Raw genomic sequence first — 16,354 nt, forward strand, 5'->3', positions numbered from 1 at the left:
AAACCAGGTATATTTTAAAATGTAGATGAGCGCATGGGTGGCTCAGTGGGTTAAAGCCTCTGCCTTCGGCTTGGGTCACGATCTCAGGGTCCTGGGATCGAGCCCCACATTGGGCTCTCTGCTCGGCGAGGAGCCTGCTTCCCCCCCCCCACTCTCTCTGCCTGCCTCTCTGCCTACTTGTGATCTCTGATTGCCAAATAAATAACTAAAATCTTAAAAAAAAATAAAATGTAGAGTCCAAAGCACTTGGCCTCATTTGTCTTAAAGCAAGATTAACTCTTTCTACAGCAGCTAGCAGTTTAAATGGATATGTTAAAAACCACTGCTTATATCCTTTTTGTGGCAATGAATTAGACTTTATCTGAGTAAGATTTTTGCTGTATATTTTATGGAAGATGTGAACTTATTGGAATTCTCTTTTCATGTGTCTTTCTATTCTGACTTGTGTCCATTCCTAAGATTTTTTTTTTTTTTACTTCTCATATACACTACTCTGCATATTGATTATATTCAATATTATTTGAATTACATGTCAAGAAAGATGATCTGTGAGATTTCCATGGAGGTTAAAAACATTTTTTTCTTTAGGGCAAACATTGTTGGGATAGGAATGAGGGTTCAGGGCATATATTATGGAGGCTCAGATTCTCAAGAGTCTTAAAGGTCTACAATTTACAGATATGTGGCCATTCTTACTATAGCAGCAATTTTCAAATAACTGATGGTAGTTTCCTTTATTTGCTAGGCTTCACATTGTTTCTATAAAACAACAAAAACAAAAATTCTGGAATTACTTTGAGTTGTAGGGTTTGGAGAATGAAAGATTATCCTAATCATAAATCTATTATCCCTACAAAATGCTGTTGGCATTCCTGTTGCTCTGTCTGTAAACACTCTTAAAATGGCCAATGACTATTTTAGGAAATTAATCCACAGCTTGTGATACAGTATGTATATAACCAATGTGTATGTCAACAGTAAAGTTATATGCTTTTGTTAAATTTGGTATTTTAAATGCAATGTTTCTTCTAACAAGTGAAGATACTGATATACTTGGGAAAAACTTTTTATTATTACAGTTAATAAAAATCATCAGGCAAGTTAATAATAATTTCAATTACTAAAGCATAATCATATTAAGAAGGCTAACTGGATATTATCCAAGAATTAAGATAAATGACATAGTGCCTAATTTCCTAAATTAGAATATGTGCACTATCATGGTGACAGATTATGACTTAATGATTATGCTCATAAATGGATTACAAGGTCAACGTCACAGGGCTAAATCCGCAGTCATCATAAATACAGAAAAGGATAAGCTACCTAACAGACTGTTTTCTATAAGGAATATGTTCCAATAAACCTTGACAAAGCAGGACATGCTAATATTTATCTAGAGGGCAGAAAGTCACATTTGTTGTTGCACAGTGAAAATTCGATTGATTTCTGTTGACTTATAAAAGTCTATGTGAAAGACAATGTAATTATTGTGCCCCTAAAAAGGATTTTAAAGAGACTCCAAGTGAAGAGTTATTTCTATCACACAGGTAAGTTAACTAAGGCAGTGGTATTAATGCTGAAAATTTATATTGAACAGTTGTTTTCCACTTACATGTGGTAGTGATGAGATTATAAAGGATGACCAAAATTCAAACAGGTGCTTTTTAACTAATACACAGTTTTTAGTCATTTCAGGACAATTTAATTCTCTATATATGTTACAGAAAAAGAGCCAATTATTACATACATAATTTAATTATTTACAAGTTGAGAAACATACCAATAAAGATGTTAATGTCAATATTCTAACTTTTGTGGTGAGAGTTCTTCATTGAATGGAAATAATTCTTTCACTAGTGATATACCCCTAAGTGGGGGAGGGAAAGAGATCCTTGACTTTCACAAGACTGGCTTTGTTGACAATGTTTTCCCTGAAACTCTTTCTTTTAAGGATAAACAAGGCCAGTGAGCAACAGGTAACAGATCCAATATTTAATACATCTCTTAAAAATGTGTCTTCTTTGTGTGAGCTCTCAAATCATTATTAAAAATATTTAAGGGGTGCCTGAGTGGCTTAGTTGGTTGGGTATCTGCCTTCGGCTCAGGTCATGATCTCGGGATCCTGGGATGAAGCCCTGTATCAGACTCCCTGCTCACTGTGGAGTCTGCTTGTCCTTCTCCCTCTGCTCCTCTACCCCTACTCGTGCTCTCTCTCCCAAATAAATTAAAAAAAAATTTTTTAAAATTACTTAAAAATATTTTAGGCTTTTAACAGATGCCCTTAATTCTGGAAATTGCAGTGCTTATCTAATTGCTGTATTATCTTTTACCAATGTCACTGTACAATGACTTAATAGTCTTATTTATTCATCAGCTGGTTTGAGAAATATTTATACAAAGAAGAACTGAACTAACAACTAAGGAGAGCGTGGTGGAAAACTTGATGAATATACTTTTAAGAAAACAAGCCAAGAGTCATTGTTAGCTAATGTTTTACATCACCAAAAAATGACCTTTCTGTATCTCTGAAAAATCAGCAGCCCTAGCATGTTACCTTCTTTGTGTATCCTCAATTTCCTGGAAAGTCATTATTGCATCTTTTAATTAATACTGAGCATGGAAGTAGTTATGACCTATTCTTTTGTTCTCATTGTCAAAGAGATGCCACAGAGATGGACGATGCACATAAGCTGGTCTTTTGCCTGGAACAAGTTCAAGCAAGATGCTAAAACCGAGTAGTGCCCAGTAAGGGTTAAAATCCAGATGCAGTTACTGTACAGAAACTAATTTAATAAGAGACCGTTGTTCCCCTATAGACAAGTAAAACAAATCATATTTGGTAATTTTTTTCAAAGATTTTATTTACTTATTTGACAGAGAAAGACACAGCAAGAGAGGGAACACAAGTAGGGGGAGTGGGAGAGGGAGAGGGAGAAGCAGGCTTCCCGCTGAGCAGGGAGTCCAATGAGGGGCTTGATCCCAGGACCCTGGGATCATGACCTGAGACAAAGGCAGATGCTTAACCATTGAGCCACCCAGGTGCCCCTGGTAATGTTTTTAATACTCCTCAGATTCCTCTGCCATGGAAAACAAATGGGTATCTTATTTTGCCGTAAAACACATAGTAGTCTTTTTTTTTTCTTTTTGGTCAAGAAATACCAAGACTAAAAATGATACTATATGTTGGCTAACTGAACATAAAAATAATAACAAAAAAAGAATGATGGGATCATAGCAATCTCTAGGCTTAAAATCTTTTTTTTTTTTTTTAAGATTTTATTTATCCATTTGACAGAGAGAGATCACAAGTAGGCAGAGGTAGGCAGAGAGAGAGAGGGAAGCAGGCTCCCTGCCGAGCGAAGAGCCCGACTTGGGCTCGATCCCAGGATCCCGAGATCATGACCTGAGCCGAAGGCAGAGGCTTAACCCACTGAGACACCCAGGTGACCCTCTGGGCTTAAAATCTTATAAAGCCTTCCCATTACACTTAGAATAAAACTTCTTGCTAGGGCCTAAGTCTCTGGGGGATCTCTCCCCTCACCTTCGCCCAAATCAATCTCCTATCACTTCCACTTGTTAATTCTGTACCAGTCATAAAGCTGGCTTTCTGGCTATTCCCTGCATATGGTTTTTGTTTGTTTGTTTGTTTGTTTTTTAAAGATTTTATTTATTTATTTGACAGAGAGACACAGCAATAGAGGGAATACAAGCAGGGCGAGTGGGAGAGGGAGAAGCAGCATTCCCGCTGAGCAGGGAGCCCGATATGGGGCTTGATCCCAGGACCCTGGAATCATGACCTGAGCCCAAGGCAGAGGCTTAACCCTCCTAGCCACCTGGCACCCCTTCCCTGGATATGTTTAACTCGTAACCATATTAGGGCCTTTACACTTGCTGGCTCCTTCTCAAATCCATGTCCCAGCTCAATGTCTCCTCCTCAAGTCACTTATTTACCATACTTCCACCCCTTCCTCTCCAGCTAGCCTCTATCTCATTAGGCTCCTTTATTTTCTGTGTAGCACCTACCCTTATCTGAAAGTACAGACTTTATTTTTGTCTACTTATTTATTTTTCTCTTTTTCTCAAAGGTATAAACTTCAGGAAAGCTGGGACTGCCTGTCTTATTTACCATGGGTTCCCAGCAAGCACATAAAAAAGTGCTGACACACAGTAAATGTCAATAAATATTTGTTGGATGATGCATCAGTAAAAACCACCACAGTGGAGAAAATAAGCCTGACTATTCTGTTCATGCGAATTTTTTGGTTACACTCTGGGTTCCTTAGACTCTGGGTTCTGTTCTGGTTATTTATCATTTCACAACAAACTACCCCAAAACTTACTACCTTAAAAGAACAATCATTTTATTATGCTCACACTACTGTCAGAGAATTTAGGTAAGCCTTGACTAGATGACTTTTCTTTCTTTCTTTCTTTCTTTCTTTCTTTTTTTTTTTAAAGATTTTACTTATTTATTTGACAGATTGAGAGAAAGACATCACAAGCAGGCAGAGAGGCAGGCAGAAACAGAGAGGGAAGTCGCCTCCCTGCTGAGGAGAGAGCCCGAGGTGGGGCTCGATGCCTGGACCCTGAGACCATGACCTGAGCTGAAGGCAGAGGCTTAACCCACTGAGCCACCCAGGTGCCCCAAGGTGACTCTTAGGTGGCGTTTCTATGCTGAAGTGTTGATTGGGGTCATTTATTAAACTAGCAGAATTTCACCAGCAACTGGTATGGTGGGTCCAAGATGGTTTCACTGACAAGCCTGGTACCTGGTGCAGATGCCTATAAGCCTGGGTTCAAATAGTCCCTTCTCTTGCTTTACATGGTAGCTCAGGGGTCCAACAGAGCAAGGTCGGAGCTGCTAGTCCTCTTAAAGTTTGTGTCTGGAACTGTCAAATCAGACACAGGCTAGCTCAGATGAGGGGAGGAGTAGCAAAGCATATGCAGCCATTTTTAATCTGGTACATTTCTGAGATAGAATATTTCCAAGTAAATGTTCCTAAAGAAAGCAGTCCAACAAATTCAGTATCTTTCTGGAAGTTACAGGTTTTTGACTTAATTCTCACCTAAACTCAAGGAAGACTTAAAATGCTAAAAGAAAAATATGTAAGTTAAAATTAATATATAAAAGATATGCAAAAATTTGAATATATACCTTATTTACAACACCATAAACATTGTAGATTGGTTTAGATCCTCTGAGATTATAAGTAAAAATTTATGTGGTGTGTCTGCTGTGTACATTTTTTTGGAGAGTAGGTTCATAGTTTGTATTGATTTTTCAAAGGGTCTAATGACCCCCCTCTTCCCGTATCAAGTATTTCTCTAAGCAAAATTTATGGTGTGCATAAGTTCATTTTTAGAACTATCTCCCTTGATAATACCCAGCTTTGGTAATCATCATCATCATCATCATCATCATCACAGTGGACTTAAAAAAGTATTATTTGATGTGCCAGAAACAATGTTCTATAACCACCCTACGAAGTACTACTATTATCCCTATTTTAAGGAGGAGGACATTGCAGCTTAGTAACTTGCCCATGGACGCACAATTAGCATGTGGTGGAGCTGGGAACCCTACCAGACCGGCTACAGGATGTCCAATGCAATGAGGCTTGGTTCATGAGTAATAGTTAAGCAGCTTATCTATTAAATTGTAAATCGGGTATAATGATAGTGGCCCAGTGTCACTGTGGTTATGAGCTGAACTAGGATAGTCCGTATCTGCGTGCCAGGCAGTATTACATTGGGCACTTAAAAAATACAAGCTCTCCATGGTTTGCCTCTCCAGAAGGCTTTGCTATCTTTCATTGTAGAGATACTGGTGTGATAAAATGCAAGACCTAAAAAGGAGAGGGTGGTGGTGATGGGGGCGGGGGGGTAAGCATTTAGGGCCGAAGCTGGAGATACTGCTCTCCCCACTAAACTCCTTCTCATGAGACCGTAGGGTCTCATGTTTTCTCTTAAAATTGTACGCAAATGTCTCATTCTATCCCACAATTCAGCAGCTTATCTATTAATATGAAACTTGTTTACCCCAAAGCTTTTGGGATCATTGTTGTCTCCTGCGATACATCCTGGTTATGACTTGGCTTCCCACGCACCACGGCTGAGGAACTTCGTGCAGGTTGGGAAATTTAGAGGCGTGGATTCCTAGCCTGGACCTCTCAGCTTCTTTGGGCCTTGTATTTTTCACTTCTGAAATAGAGTGGGTGTTGGTGACTAGACGATTTTTACCGAAGTCTTTTCTGTTCTCCAATTACACAATATAAAATTGCCTCCCAGTAGCCTGGTTTTCAAACAGCGGGTCTTCACTTCGGGGGCAAAAAACCCCAATACGGCGGGTCAAACATTACATCAAGGTAAATGATCTTCGGTGAAACTGTTGTTAAACAATTGATATTTTACAGTAACATGAGAAAAAAATAATGTAAGATGCGAAACGTCCATCTGGAACGTGTATTTTCACCGCGCGGGGTGGTCAGAACCCTTGAAGTTCACGGCACTGCCACGTTCTCTCGTGTTACCGGAGGAAGCCGGTCGGCCCGCCTCGGCGGAGTAACGGAACCTCGGCTTGAGCGCCCCCACCAAAACCTCACGGAGCGAAGCGGCGCGCGGGCCACGCTTCCGCGGCTCCTCGCGATGCCCGCGGCCCCCGGGCCTGCGGGGCGTCACCTGGGCCGACGTCGCACCTCCCGCCTCCCGCCGGGGCCCAAGTTTGGCTGCGCGCCTTCTGACGTCATCACCGGGCGCCGCGGGCCCCCACCTCCTTCCACTTCGCGGGAGAAGTTGTTGGCGCGAATGGATCCTGAGTCCCGGTAACGGATTCCCCAGCGGACAGGCCTGCCCGCCCGCGCCTGAGTCGGTGGGCTGCGATGGTGAGCCCCGGGGGAGGCTGTGCAGCTCGGGCGCTTGGGAGAGTTTGCAGGCTGGGTGTGGACCGGGCACTTTTGGTGTGGAGGGTGGAGGAGGATGGCGATGCGGGGCTCCCAAGCGGAGCAGAGGCACAGAAGGGGCCCCCAATGCGGCACCGGTCGCACGGCTTTCCTGGGACCACGGGGTTTCAGCTCTGGCGGGCGGGCTGCGCGCAGGGCTTTTATTGCTGCGCAGGAGTTTCACATTTTTTCGCTCATGGGGGGAAGGGAGAAAGGAAGGGAGTAAAGAAGGTGATTTGGGGGTTTAGCGATAAAGTCGTTTTCCTGTTAGGCGTTACCCCAGAGTTACCTAGAGCATTGATTTCAACCTTTGGTTCAAGACCGAGAAAAATGTAACCAACTTCGCCTTCTTAGGAGTAAGTTGTCTCAGGCCTTCAACTTTCGTCATTAGTAGCGCCATGAAAAGCTCATCACGTAACCGTTTGGAGACCGAGGGTATAAGGAGGATGCTCTATTTCGTTTAAAGGAGTTCATAGAAGTTAAAGGGATGACACGGTTTACCAGGAAAACACACACACACACACCAGAAACACAGGAGATTAAACACAGATGTAGTATATTTGACAGCTGTCATCGCTTATCACCTGATGTTAAAAATAATCTTTAAAAAAGGCATCTGTGTATAATTCTGCATAAAGCATGTGAATTGAGAGTGAAGTGATTATGCAGCCATCCAAACAGACTTTCATGCTTGTGTGGCAATAGATACAAGTATGCATTTGAAATATTTAAAGGACAATTTATGATATTCCATTAAGCCAGAATCTACATCATCATCAGGCAGGTTTTTTAAGCTTTTTTTTTTTTTTTTTTTTTTTTTTAGCTTAGTTGTCACAATGCCAGCGTTCTGGAGGGAAAATTTTTATGCCAAATTGGAAAACCTTGCAGCCCTTTGTGTTTTTTCTCAAAGAAGGATAAAATACTAGCCACCTTGTACCAGATACCAGTATGTGAGCTGTTGGTTTTATATACCTTTTCTCATTTAAACCTCACAGCAGTTTAGTTTTACAGATGGTAGAGGAACCTTTTAGAGTTTAAACAGCTTGTCATACAACTAATAAATGGTTGAACTAGAATTCTTGACCACTACATTACACTGCCCTAAAATGGTAATTACATTTTGTACTTAAGGCAGTATGGTATTGTGAAAAGTTGATGAGGTTTGGAGTATTGAACGTAAGAGTGAGGCAGTGATTTAGCCTTGCTTTGCCATTTAGTAGTTAAGTGGTGGTGGTTTTTATGTGGTTTAAATAAATACCTTAACTTTAACTTTTTAAAGCCTGTGTTTTTCTTAACTTTAAGAAGGGGCGAAGTATAGTTGCCTTAAGTGATTGTCTTTTTTTTTTTTTTTTTTAAAGATTTATTTATTCATTTATTTGACAGAGAGAGAGATCACAAGTTAGGCAGAGAGGCAGGCAGAGAGAGAGGAGGAAGCAGGCTCCCTGCTGAGCAGAGAGCCCGATGTGGGACTCGATCCCAGGACTCTGAGATCATGACCTGAGCCAAAGGCAGCGGCCCAACCCACTGAGCCACCCAGGCGCCCCAAGTGATTGTCTTGAGTATTAAACAGGATAATATAGGTAAAGCTGCTATTGTGGAACCTGGCATGTGAGGTTTTATACTACTATGTGACTACCAATGATCTAGTTTTCGTAGGAGGGACTCTGTGGAATGTTACATAGTTTTAAGGGACATCTTAGATGACTCTGATGTCAGTTATGGTGAAAAATTTTCACGTCTTGTATAGTCAACTTTTGATCACTCAGATACTTTAAATTTTGATTCTTTTTTATCCTAGTATTGTTGTTCACAATGCAGATGAAAAATAAAGCTCTTCTTGGAAAAGAAGTAGAAGTCAGATGGGTCACTTTTGCTGTTTGTTAAAGGGAAGAGGTTCTATAAAATAGATGAGGTTTTTTGATTATATTGGTATTTAATTTGGTCTTTCTGTCTCTAGTACAAAATTTAGCCAGACCCCAGACTAAAATTCTGTTCAGCATAGGTTTATTGAACATCTGTGCACAAGTTATATTGTAGTACAGTAGTTCTTTGGGTCAGTTATCTTTGATAATGTGATGAGTGGTATGCAAATTTTCTGCCCACAGAAGTGGGCATGTACATAGCATTTAAGAGGATTTGCATATCTTCTGTAGCCCTTCCATAGATGTTAACAACTTTTGCCTTAGGAGCTATATTTTATTTTTCTCAAATATTTTCTAATTGAAGTTATTAAACAGAAGTAAAATACTGTATCCACAAAATGGAATACTCTGCAGGCATTAAAAAAGAGAAAACTTTTTTCCTTAATATAAAACAAATGTCAAGATAATTCAGTGAAAACGAAGTTATAGGACAGTATTTAAAGTACGTTTCACTTTATGTAGAGAAAGAGAGGAAAGAATATATACGTATTTGCTTGAAGTCTGGAAGGATACACAGGGAGCTAACTGATAACATTTGTTGCCTCCAAAGATGGGAGGAAGAGGCAGGATGGGAGGGAGACTTTTTACTCTTGAATTTTGAACCATGTGAACATAAAGTCTATTAAAGGAATTGAAACAAAATTAAAAGTAAAAAGATTAAAAAGAAACCATGTAAACAATTTGGATTGCTATAAAATTTTAATTATTTGCTCAAAATGTGAATAGAACATGAGCTGCCATTTTAAAGACGTAAGCATACATAATTCGTGGCTGGTATAATTTATTGAAAATATGCATAAAGGTGAATTAAACACACATGAGACCTAGAGGACAGCCTGTTTGAAGGGCTGTCAAGTCTAAGTACATCTGAGCTGCTTCATGCCCCATTCTAGAGGATACCTTTCATATTGTGAATATGTGAATCATATTTGAATGCTCCCCATAGAGTAGTGCTGTCACCCTATTAAAATGTACCTTTGCCATATATACTAGTTAGTAGTTGCCCTCTAAGGCCCCTGCCTACTTCTCTTATCTTTCTGGGTTTTTTTTGTTGTTGTGTTGTTTTGAGTATATTACACTGGTTCTGTTCCAGCTTTTGTTCTTGCTGTTTCCTCTCCTTGTTCAGATCCTACCTTGCATATCTACCATTTTCTCATCATTCAAGCTTCAGTCATCACTTCTCAGAGTTTTTGGTATTATATCAAAGAAACCATTGCTTAATCCAAGGTCTTGAGGACTTATGCCTAAGACTTTCACTTTTTATATTTAACTTTGAGACATTTTGAGTTAATTTTTGTTTAGGGTATGAAGTAGGGGGTTCAAGTTTATTCTTTTGCTTGGGGATATTCAGTTGTTCCTGCACCATTTGTAGACTCTTCTTTTCTCATTCAGTTATCTTATATCCCTTGTCAGAAATCAATTAACTGTAAGTGTGAGGGTCCCCCCACCCCATGGATTCTGCGTTCTTTTTCCCCTATTTATCTTAAGGCCAATAATACATCTTTATTACTGTAGTTTTGTGGTAAGGTATCTCCCCCACCCTCCAACCCTGGCTTTATTGTAAGTTTTGAAATCAGGAAGTATTAGTCCTTCAACTCTGTTATTTTTAACAATTGTTTTGTGTTCTGGGTCCCTTGAATTTCCACATGAATTTTAGAATTGGCAAAGAAGCCAGCTGGGATTTTGACAGTGATCATGTTGAATCTGTAGATCGTCTTGGGAAGTATTGCCATCTGAACGGTAGGAGGTCTTCTGATCCATGAACATGGGCTATCTTTCCATTTGTTTAGGTCTTCAGTTTCTTTAAATAATGTTTAGAGTTTTCAGAGTATGGGTTTTACACTTTTATTGAGTTTATTTCCAAGTATTTTTTTCTTTTTGATGACACAGTAAATGAAACAATTTTCTTAATTTCAATTTTGGATTATTCATTGGAAGAGTGAGGAAATACAACTGACATATATATATGTGTATATATACACACACACACACACACACACACACACATATATATATATATATTTTAAGATTTTATTTGTTTATTTGACAGGTCACAAGTAGGCAGAGAGGCAGGCAGAGAAAGAGGAAGGGAAGCAGGCTTCCTGCTGAGCAGAGAGCCCGATGAGGGGCTCTATCCCAGGACCCTGAGATCATGACCTGAGCCGAAAGCATAGGCTTTAACCCAGTGAGCCACCCAGGTGCCCTTTTATGTATTGATCTTGTATCCTGCAATCTTGCTGAACTCATTTAGTAGTTCTGATAGTTTTTTAGTGGATTCCTTAGGATTTTTTCTATATGAGATCATTTCATCTGTAGATAGAGATAGCTTTACTTTATCCTGTCCAATCTAGGTGCCTTTTCTCTCTCTCTCTCTCTCTCTTTTTTTTTTTCTCCCCTAAATGCTTTTGCTGGAACCTCCACAGGATTGAATAGAAGTGATAGGAATTGTCATGTCTTTTTCCTGATCTCAGGAGAAAGCATCCTAACCACTAACTTTACTTTCAAAGTATAAGGCCTTCATGTAGTTTTAAATACTTTAAGTTTATTTCATAATTTGTTTCTGCTGTGTTGCTACCAGTTAAATCATTGTGCATATTAGTCAGATATATAATTTTGTATTTTAGTGTTTTTCAGGGTAAAAGATTTTTTTAAAGATTTTATTTATTTATTTGACATAGTGAGATCACAAGTAGGCAGAGAGGCAGGAAGAGAGAGAGAGAGAGAGAGGGAAGCAGGCTCCCTGCTGAGCAGAGAGCCCCATGTGGGACTCGATCCCAGGACTCTGAGATAATGACCCGAGCCAAAGGCAGCGGCTTAACCCACTGAGCCACCCAGGTGCCCAGGATAAAAGATTCTTACATTTGGACAGATTTTGTGCATTCTGTAATGATAACCAGTTTCTGTTTGTGGATTTGGTGGGTGGTTTAAAAATATTAATCAAATATTTGTATTTCTTTGTTACTTTTAGAGTAGAGAAGTGAAGTCAAGATATAATATTTTCGCAACTACAGAGTACTGCAGTATTTATTTTGCATAAAGTCATGTACCCTCCAAAGATAAGTGAACAAAGTGACATAATTTGCTTTTTTTTTTTGCATTTTTGATAGACAAATATGACTTGTTTTTTGGTTGAGCTCATCAGCACTGGAAATAAGTAATTAGAAGTTTTTGGTTATACTTCAGAGTAACCATATAGCAGCTTCTGTACATTGACCTTTTAAAACTAAAGGTCATTATGAAAGTTTACTTTTCTGTGAGTTTAGGAGTGTTTATTGCCAAAAAAATTTTTTTTTTTCATTTCTACGAATAGATTTATAACCAACCAAGTTGGAAACTTCTCGATATAGGCAAAAGACTATAAATGCATGATTTTTGTTTGTTTGTTTGTTTTTTGAGTACTTGGCAAAGTTTGGTACTTTGTCTTGACTGTATATTAAAATAGCATTTGGGCTGCCTGCTAGATGATGCTTTTCTCTAATAGATTTGTGGAATTGTTAGTTACACCTTAAGGTAGAAAATACAAGAAGTCTTTTTTTGCTTACATTTAAGAACATCTTAAGTGTAAAAACTTTTACTAGAGAACATCTTTTTAGCATTCTCAGTTTTTTCATCTGTGACTTGAAGTTAAAAAACGTCATAGCGTTGTTATGAAGATTAAATGAGTCAATATTTTTAAAGTGCCTAAATTATTGCCTGGCACAGAGCAAGTCCTGTTTAAGGGTTTATTAAATAAATAAATGAAGCCTTGAATCTGGGCATTGGCAGTAGAAATAGAGGGAAGGGGACAGCAGTATTTGGGAGATAGGGTAGGTGGGATGAATAGGTGGAGAGTCAGATTGAGGAGGAAAAACAATGTCCCTTTTTCTGTTTTGGGCAAATGGTGGTGCTGTGCATTGAGGTGAGGAATAAAAGAAGAAAAGCAACTCCAGAGGAATATGAGCTTGGTTTTGGAGTTTATGAATTAGAGGCATCTTTGGGGCATTTGGGCAGAGCTGTATCTGGTAGACTATTGGCTATGTGGTTATGGAGCTTAGAGGAGGGATGGAGACACAAGACTTAGAAGGTTCAGTGTATATATAGGTGGTACTGAGGTTGAGATGGATGTGTTAGCTTGCACAGTATACGTGAATCAGAAGTTTTTAATTTCAGGTTCATGGGGAACCATTAATAGGTTTTAGGTGAAGACCCTGCATTAAAAAAAAGGATTTATTTATTTATTTATTGAGAGAGAGGGAGTGATTGAGTGATTGAGCAGGTGTTGGGGGTCAGAGGGAGAGAGAACCCTATAGCAAACTCCCCGCTGAGTTTGAAGCCTGATACAGGGTGTGATCCCAGGATCCTGTGATCATGACCTGAGCTAAAATCAAGAGTCAGCCAAAATCAAGAGCTGGCCACTCAGCTGACTAAGACACCCAGGTGCCCCAACCCTGCATTTTAGATTATGTGCAGTTTTTTTGTGTGTGTGTGTGTGGTTTGGTGGGAGGAGGGATGTTTTCTGACACCCGTCAGTTCTCTAGTTCTGTTGACACCAACTGGATATCCTACAGTTCAATTCAGTTCTGACACTGTTCAGAGTTAGTGCAGACTGCACAAGTTAAGGGGCTTCCACTTCAGAAGCCAAGTGCAAGTCGTGAGCCAACTATACTGATGGACTAGCTCTAGATTGGCTGTTCAGGACCTGCTCCTCAGATGTGATAATTTGCTAGGATGGCTCACAGAACTTGAAAAACACTTTACTTAATATTTACCAGTTTTTCATAAGGACACAATTCAGGAACAGCCAAATGGATGGCAAAGATCCACAGGACAAGATATGGGAGGTTGGGGGACACAGAGCTTCTGTGCCGTGTTTGGGTACACCACCCTCCGAGCAACTTGATGTGTTCACTAGCCCAGAAACTCTTCGAACATCAAACCTTGCTTGTTCATGAGTTTTTATAACCCAGTCTTCAAACCTTCCTCTTCTCCCTGTACACCTAGGGATGGTGTGGAGAGTTCCCATTCTGGGCCTTTCTAGTGACCAGTCCCCATTTTCATTTGCCTCATTAGCATAACTTTAGATGTGATCCAGAGGGTGGATTGTAAATAACAGGATGCTCCTGTCACTTAGCAAATTCCAAGAGTTTTAGGAGCTCTGTGCGAGGAATGTAAAGACCTTACATATTTTTGTATTATAGTGTGTTTTTGCATATTTCTATGGAAAATATTCATAGCTTTTTTTTTTTAATATTCATAGCTTTTGTCAGATCCACAAAAGCACAAAAAAAACCCTCGTATGTTTAATGTTTCCTTGGCACATATTTTAGATATTGATAGATAGTCAACCTGTTACTGACAGCTTCTTATACTAGCATGTAAGTTCTGCAAGGATTGGGGCCACAAGGATAGAGAACTGTATGGTGCCTGGCACATGGTACATTTTCATAAGTATTTGGTGAATGAAGAAGTATAAATAAACTTTGTGTATCTAATAAAAGAGAAGTCAACTAGAATAAAATTTACTGGTATCCAAACATCTTTAGCCCTTTCTACTTTGTATCTAATTTATTAAACATTTAATGACAATGTATAATATAGCCTAGAGAAATATAGCATTTATTATGTGATAGGTCTGTTTTCCTTTTTTAAAAAAAATATGTATTTTAAAAATGGAAATATAGGTGACACACATTGTTACATTTGTTTCAGGCATGCAACATAGTGGATTAACAACTCTGTACTTTATGCTGTGCTCACAAGTGTGGTAGCCATTGTATGTCACCATAAAACACTATTACAATACCATTGACTATATTCTCTGTGCTGTACCTTTCATCGCTGTGACTTATTCATTCCATAATTGGAAGCCGGTATCTCCCACTTTTCCTTCAGCCATCCCCCGAACCCTCTCCCTTCTGGCAATCACCACTTCTCTGTGTTTATGGTCTTTTTAGGCTTTTTTTTTTAAATATGCCACATGTAAATGAAATTATGTATTGGTCTCTCTGTCTGACTTATTTCACTTAGTATGACACTCCATGTTGTCACAAATGACAAATCTTTCATTCGTTTTCATGGTGGAGTGATATTCCTCTGTGTGTGTGTGTGTGTGTACACCACATTCTTGTATTCATCTCTCAGTGGACATGTAGGTTGGTAGTTCTGTGTTTCTTTTTTTTTTTTTTAAAGATTTTATTTATTTATTTGACAGAGAGTACAAGTAGGCAGAGAGGCAGGCAGAGAGAGAGGAAGGGAAGCAGTCTCCTCGCTGAGCAGAGAGCTCAATGTGGGACTCGATCCCAGAACCCTGAGATCATGACCTATGCCAAAGGCAGCAGCCTAACCCATTGAGCCACCCAGGCGCCCCGGTAGTTGTGTTTTTTGATTTGAACTTAATTTCAATGTACATTCAAGTAGGGTAAATTTGCTTTTTTAGACTAGAAGTCAGATGTAAGAAATTGACTTCTGGATGAATAAAAACTGTAATCAGACTACATTAACCTTAGTGAAAATGTCAAAATATCAAAATAAACCATCAGATCAGGCATAAAGAGTTTTAAATGTTTCCGTTATCTCAATTACGCAGGTTTGAAGACCTTAATTTTTAAAAAACCCAAATTATTAATTTCCATTTTCTGTTTAATTTTGCCAGTGTTAGTATTTTTTGGATCAGGTATATTTGAAAATATTTTGTGATACAGTATTTTTTTTTTTTTTTTAGTATTTTGTGTGTGTGTATATATATATATATTTAATTTAATTTTTATTTTTTCAGTGTTCCAGCATTCATTGTTTATGCACTGCACGCAGTGCTCCATGCGATACGGGTTGTCTTAGGCTCATATGATACACATACTATGGTTTCAGAATTTTATACATCTTCCTCAACACAGCTAAGAATGGAAATGTGTTTTTTCGCTGTCTTGGGAGCAAGCGACCTCTTGGGTAAACTAAGTTGATTCCAGAGCAAGTAGGAGAGGCAGATGTTTCCCCTAATTGGATGTTCTCCATTTCTATTCCCTTTCTGTGCTTTATTTTGTCTGCCATTTCCTGTGTTACATTCCCCACCCTCCAGCCCAAAGACAGAAAGACCCAAAGCAGACAGTAGAATGAAAGTTCCACAAGAACAGAGACTTTTGTCTGTTTCCAGACACCAAGAATAGTTCTTGGCTCATGGAAGGCTCTTAATGAGTATTTGTTGAAAGAATGAATGAATGAATGAGTGAGTGAGTGAATGAATGAATGAAAAAAGGAAGGAAGGAAGGTGATGCAGGTTCTTAAAATTCTTCCTGGGTAGAGACCTGTTGTTATTTATTTATTTATTTATTTATTTATTTATTTTAAAGACTTTATTTATTTATTTGACGGAGATCACAAGTAGGCAGAGAGGCAGGCAGGGAGAGAGAGGGAAGCAGGCTCCCCGCCGAGCAGAGAGCCCGATGTGGGGCTTGATCCCAGGACCCTGGGATCATGACCTGAGCGGAAGGTAGAGGCTTTAATCCACTGAGCCAC

General features: G+C 39.1%; 1 protein-coding gene across 1 annotated transcript in view; it reads left to right on the forward strand.

Moving 5' to 3' along the window:
- The first annotated feature begins 6,730 nt into the window (after positions 1–6,730).
- The window catches only part of RFC1 (replication factor C subunit 1), a 77,814-nt gene continuing 68,190 nt past the window's right edge, over positions 6,731–16,354 (forward strand). Inside the window, exon 1 of the mRNA XM_059163357.1 lies at positions 6,731–6,884. Coding sequence (XP_059019340.1) covers positions 6,882–6,884 — 3 coding nt within the window. The 5' untranslated portion in view covers positions 6,731–6,881. The remainder of the gene's footprint in view (positions 6,885–16,354) is intronic.

Source organism: Mustela lutreola, chromosome 1 (genome assembly GCF_030435805.1).
Source record: "Mustela lutreola isolate mMusLut2 chromosome 1, mMusLut2.pri, whole genome shotgun sequence".
NCBI classification, from domain to species: Eukaryota; Metazoa; Chordata; class Mammalia; order Carnivora; family Mustelidae; genus Mustela; species Mustela lutreola.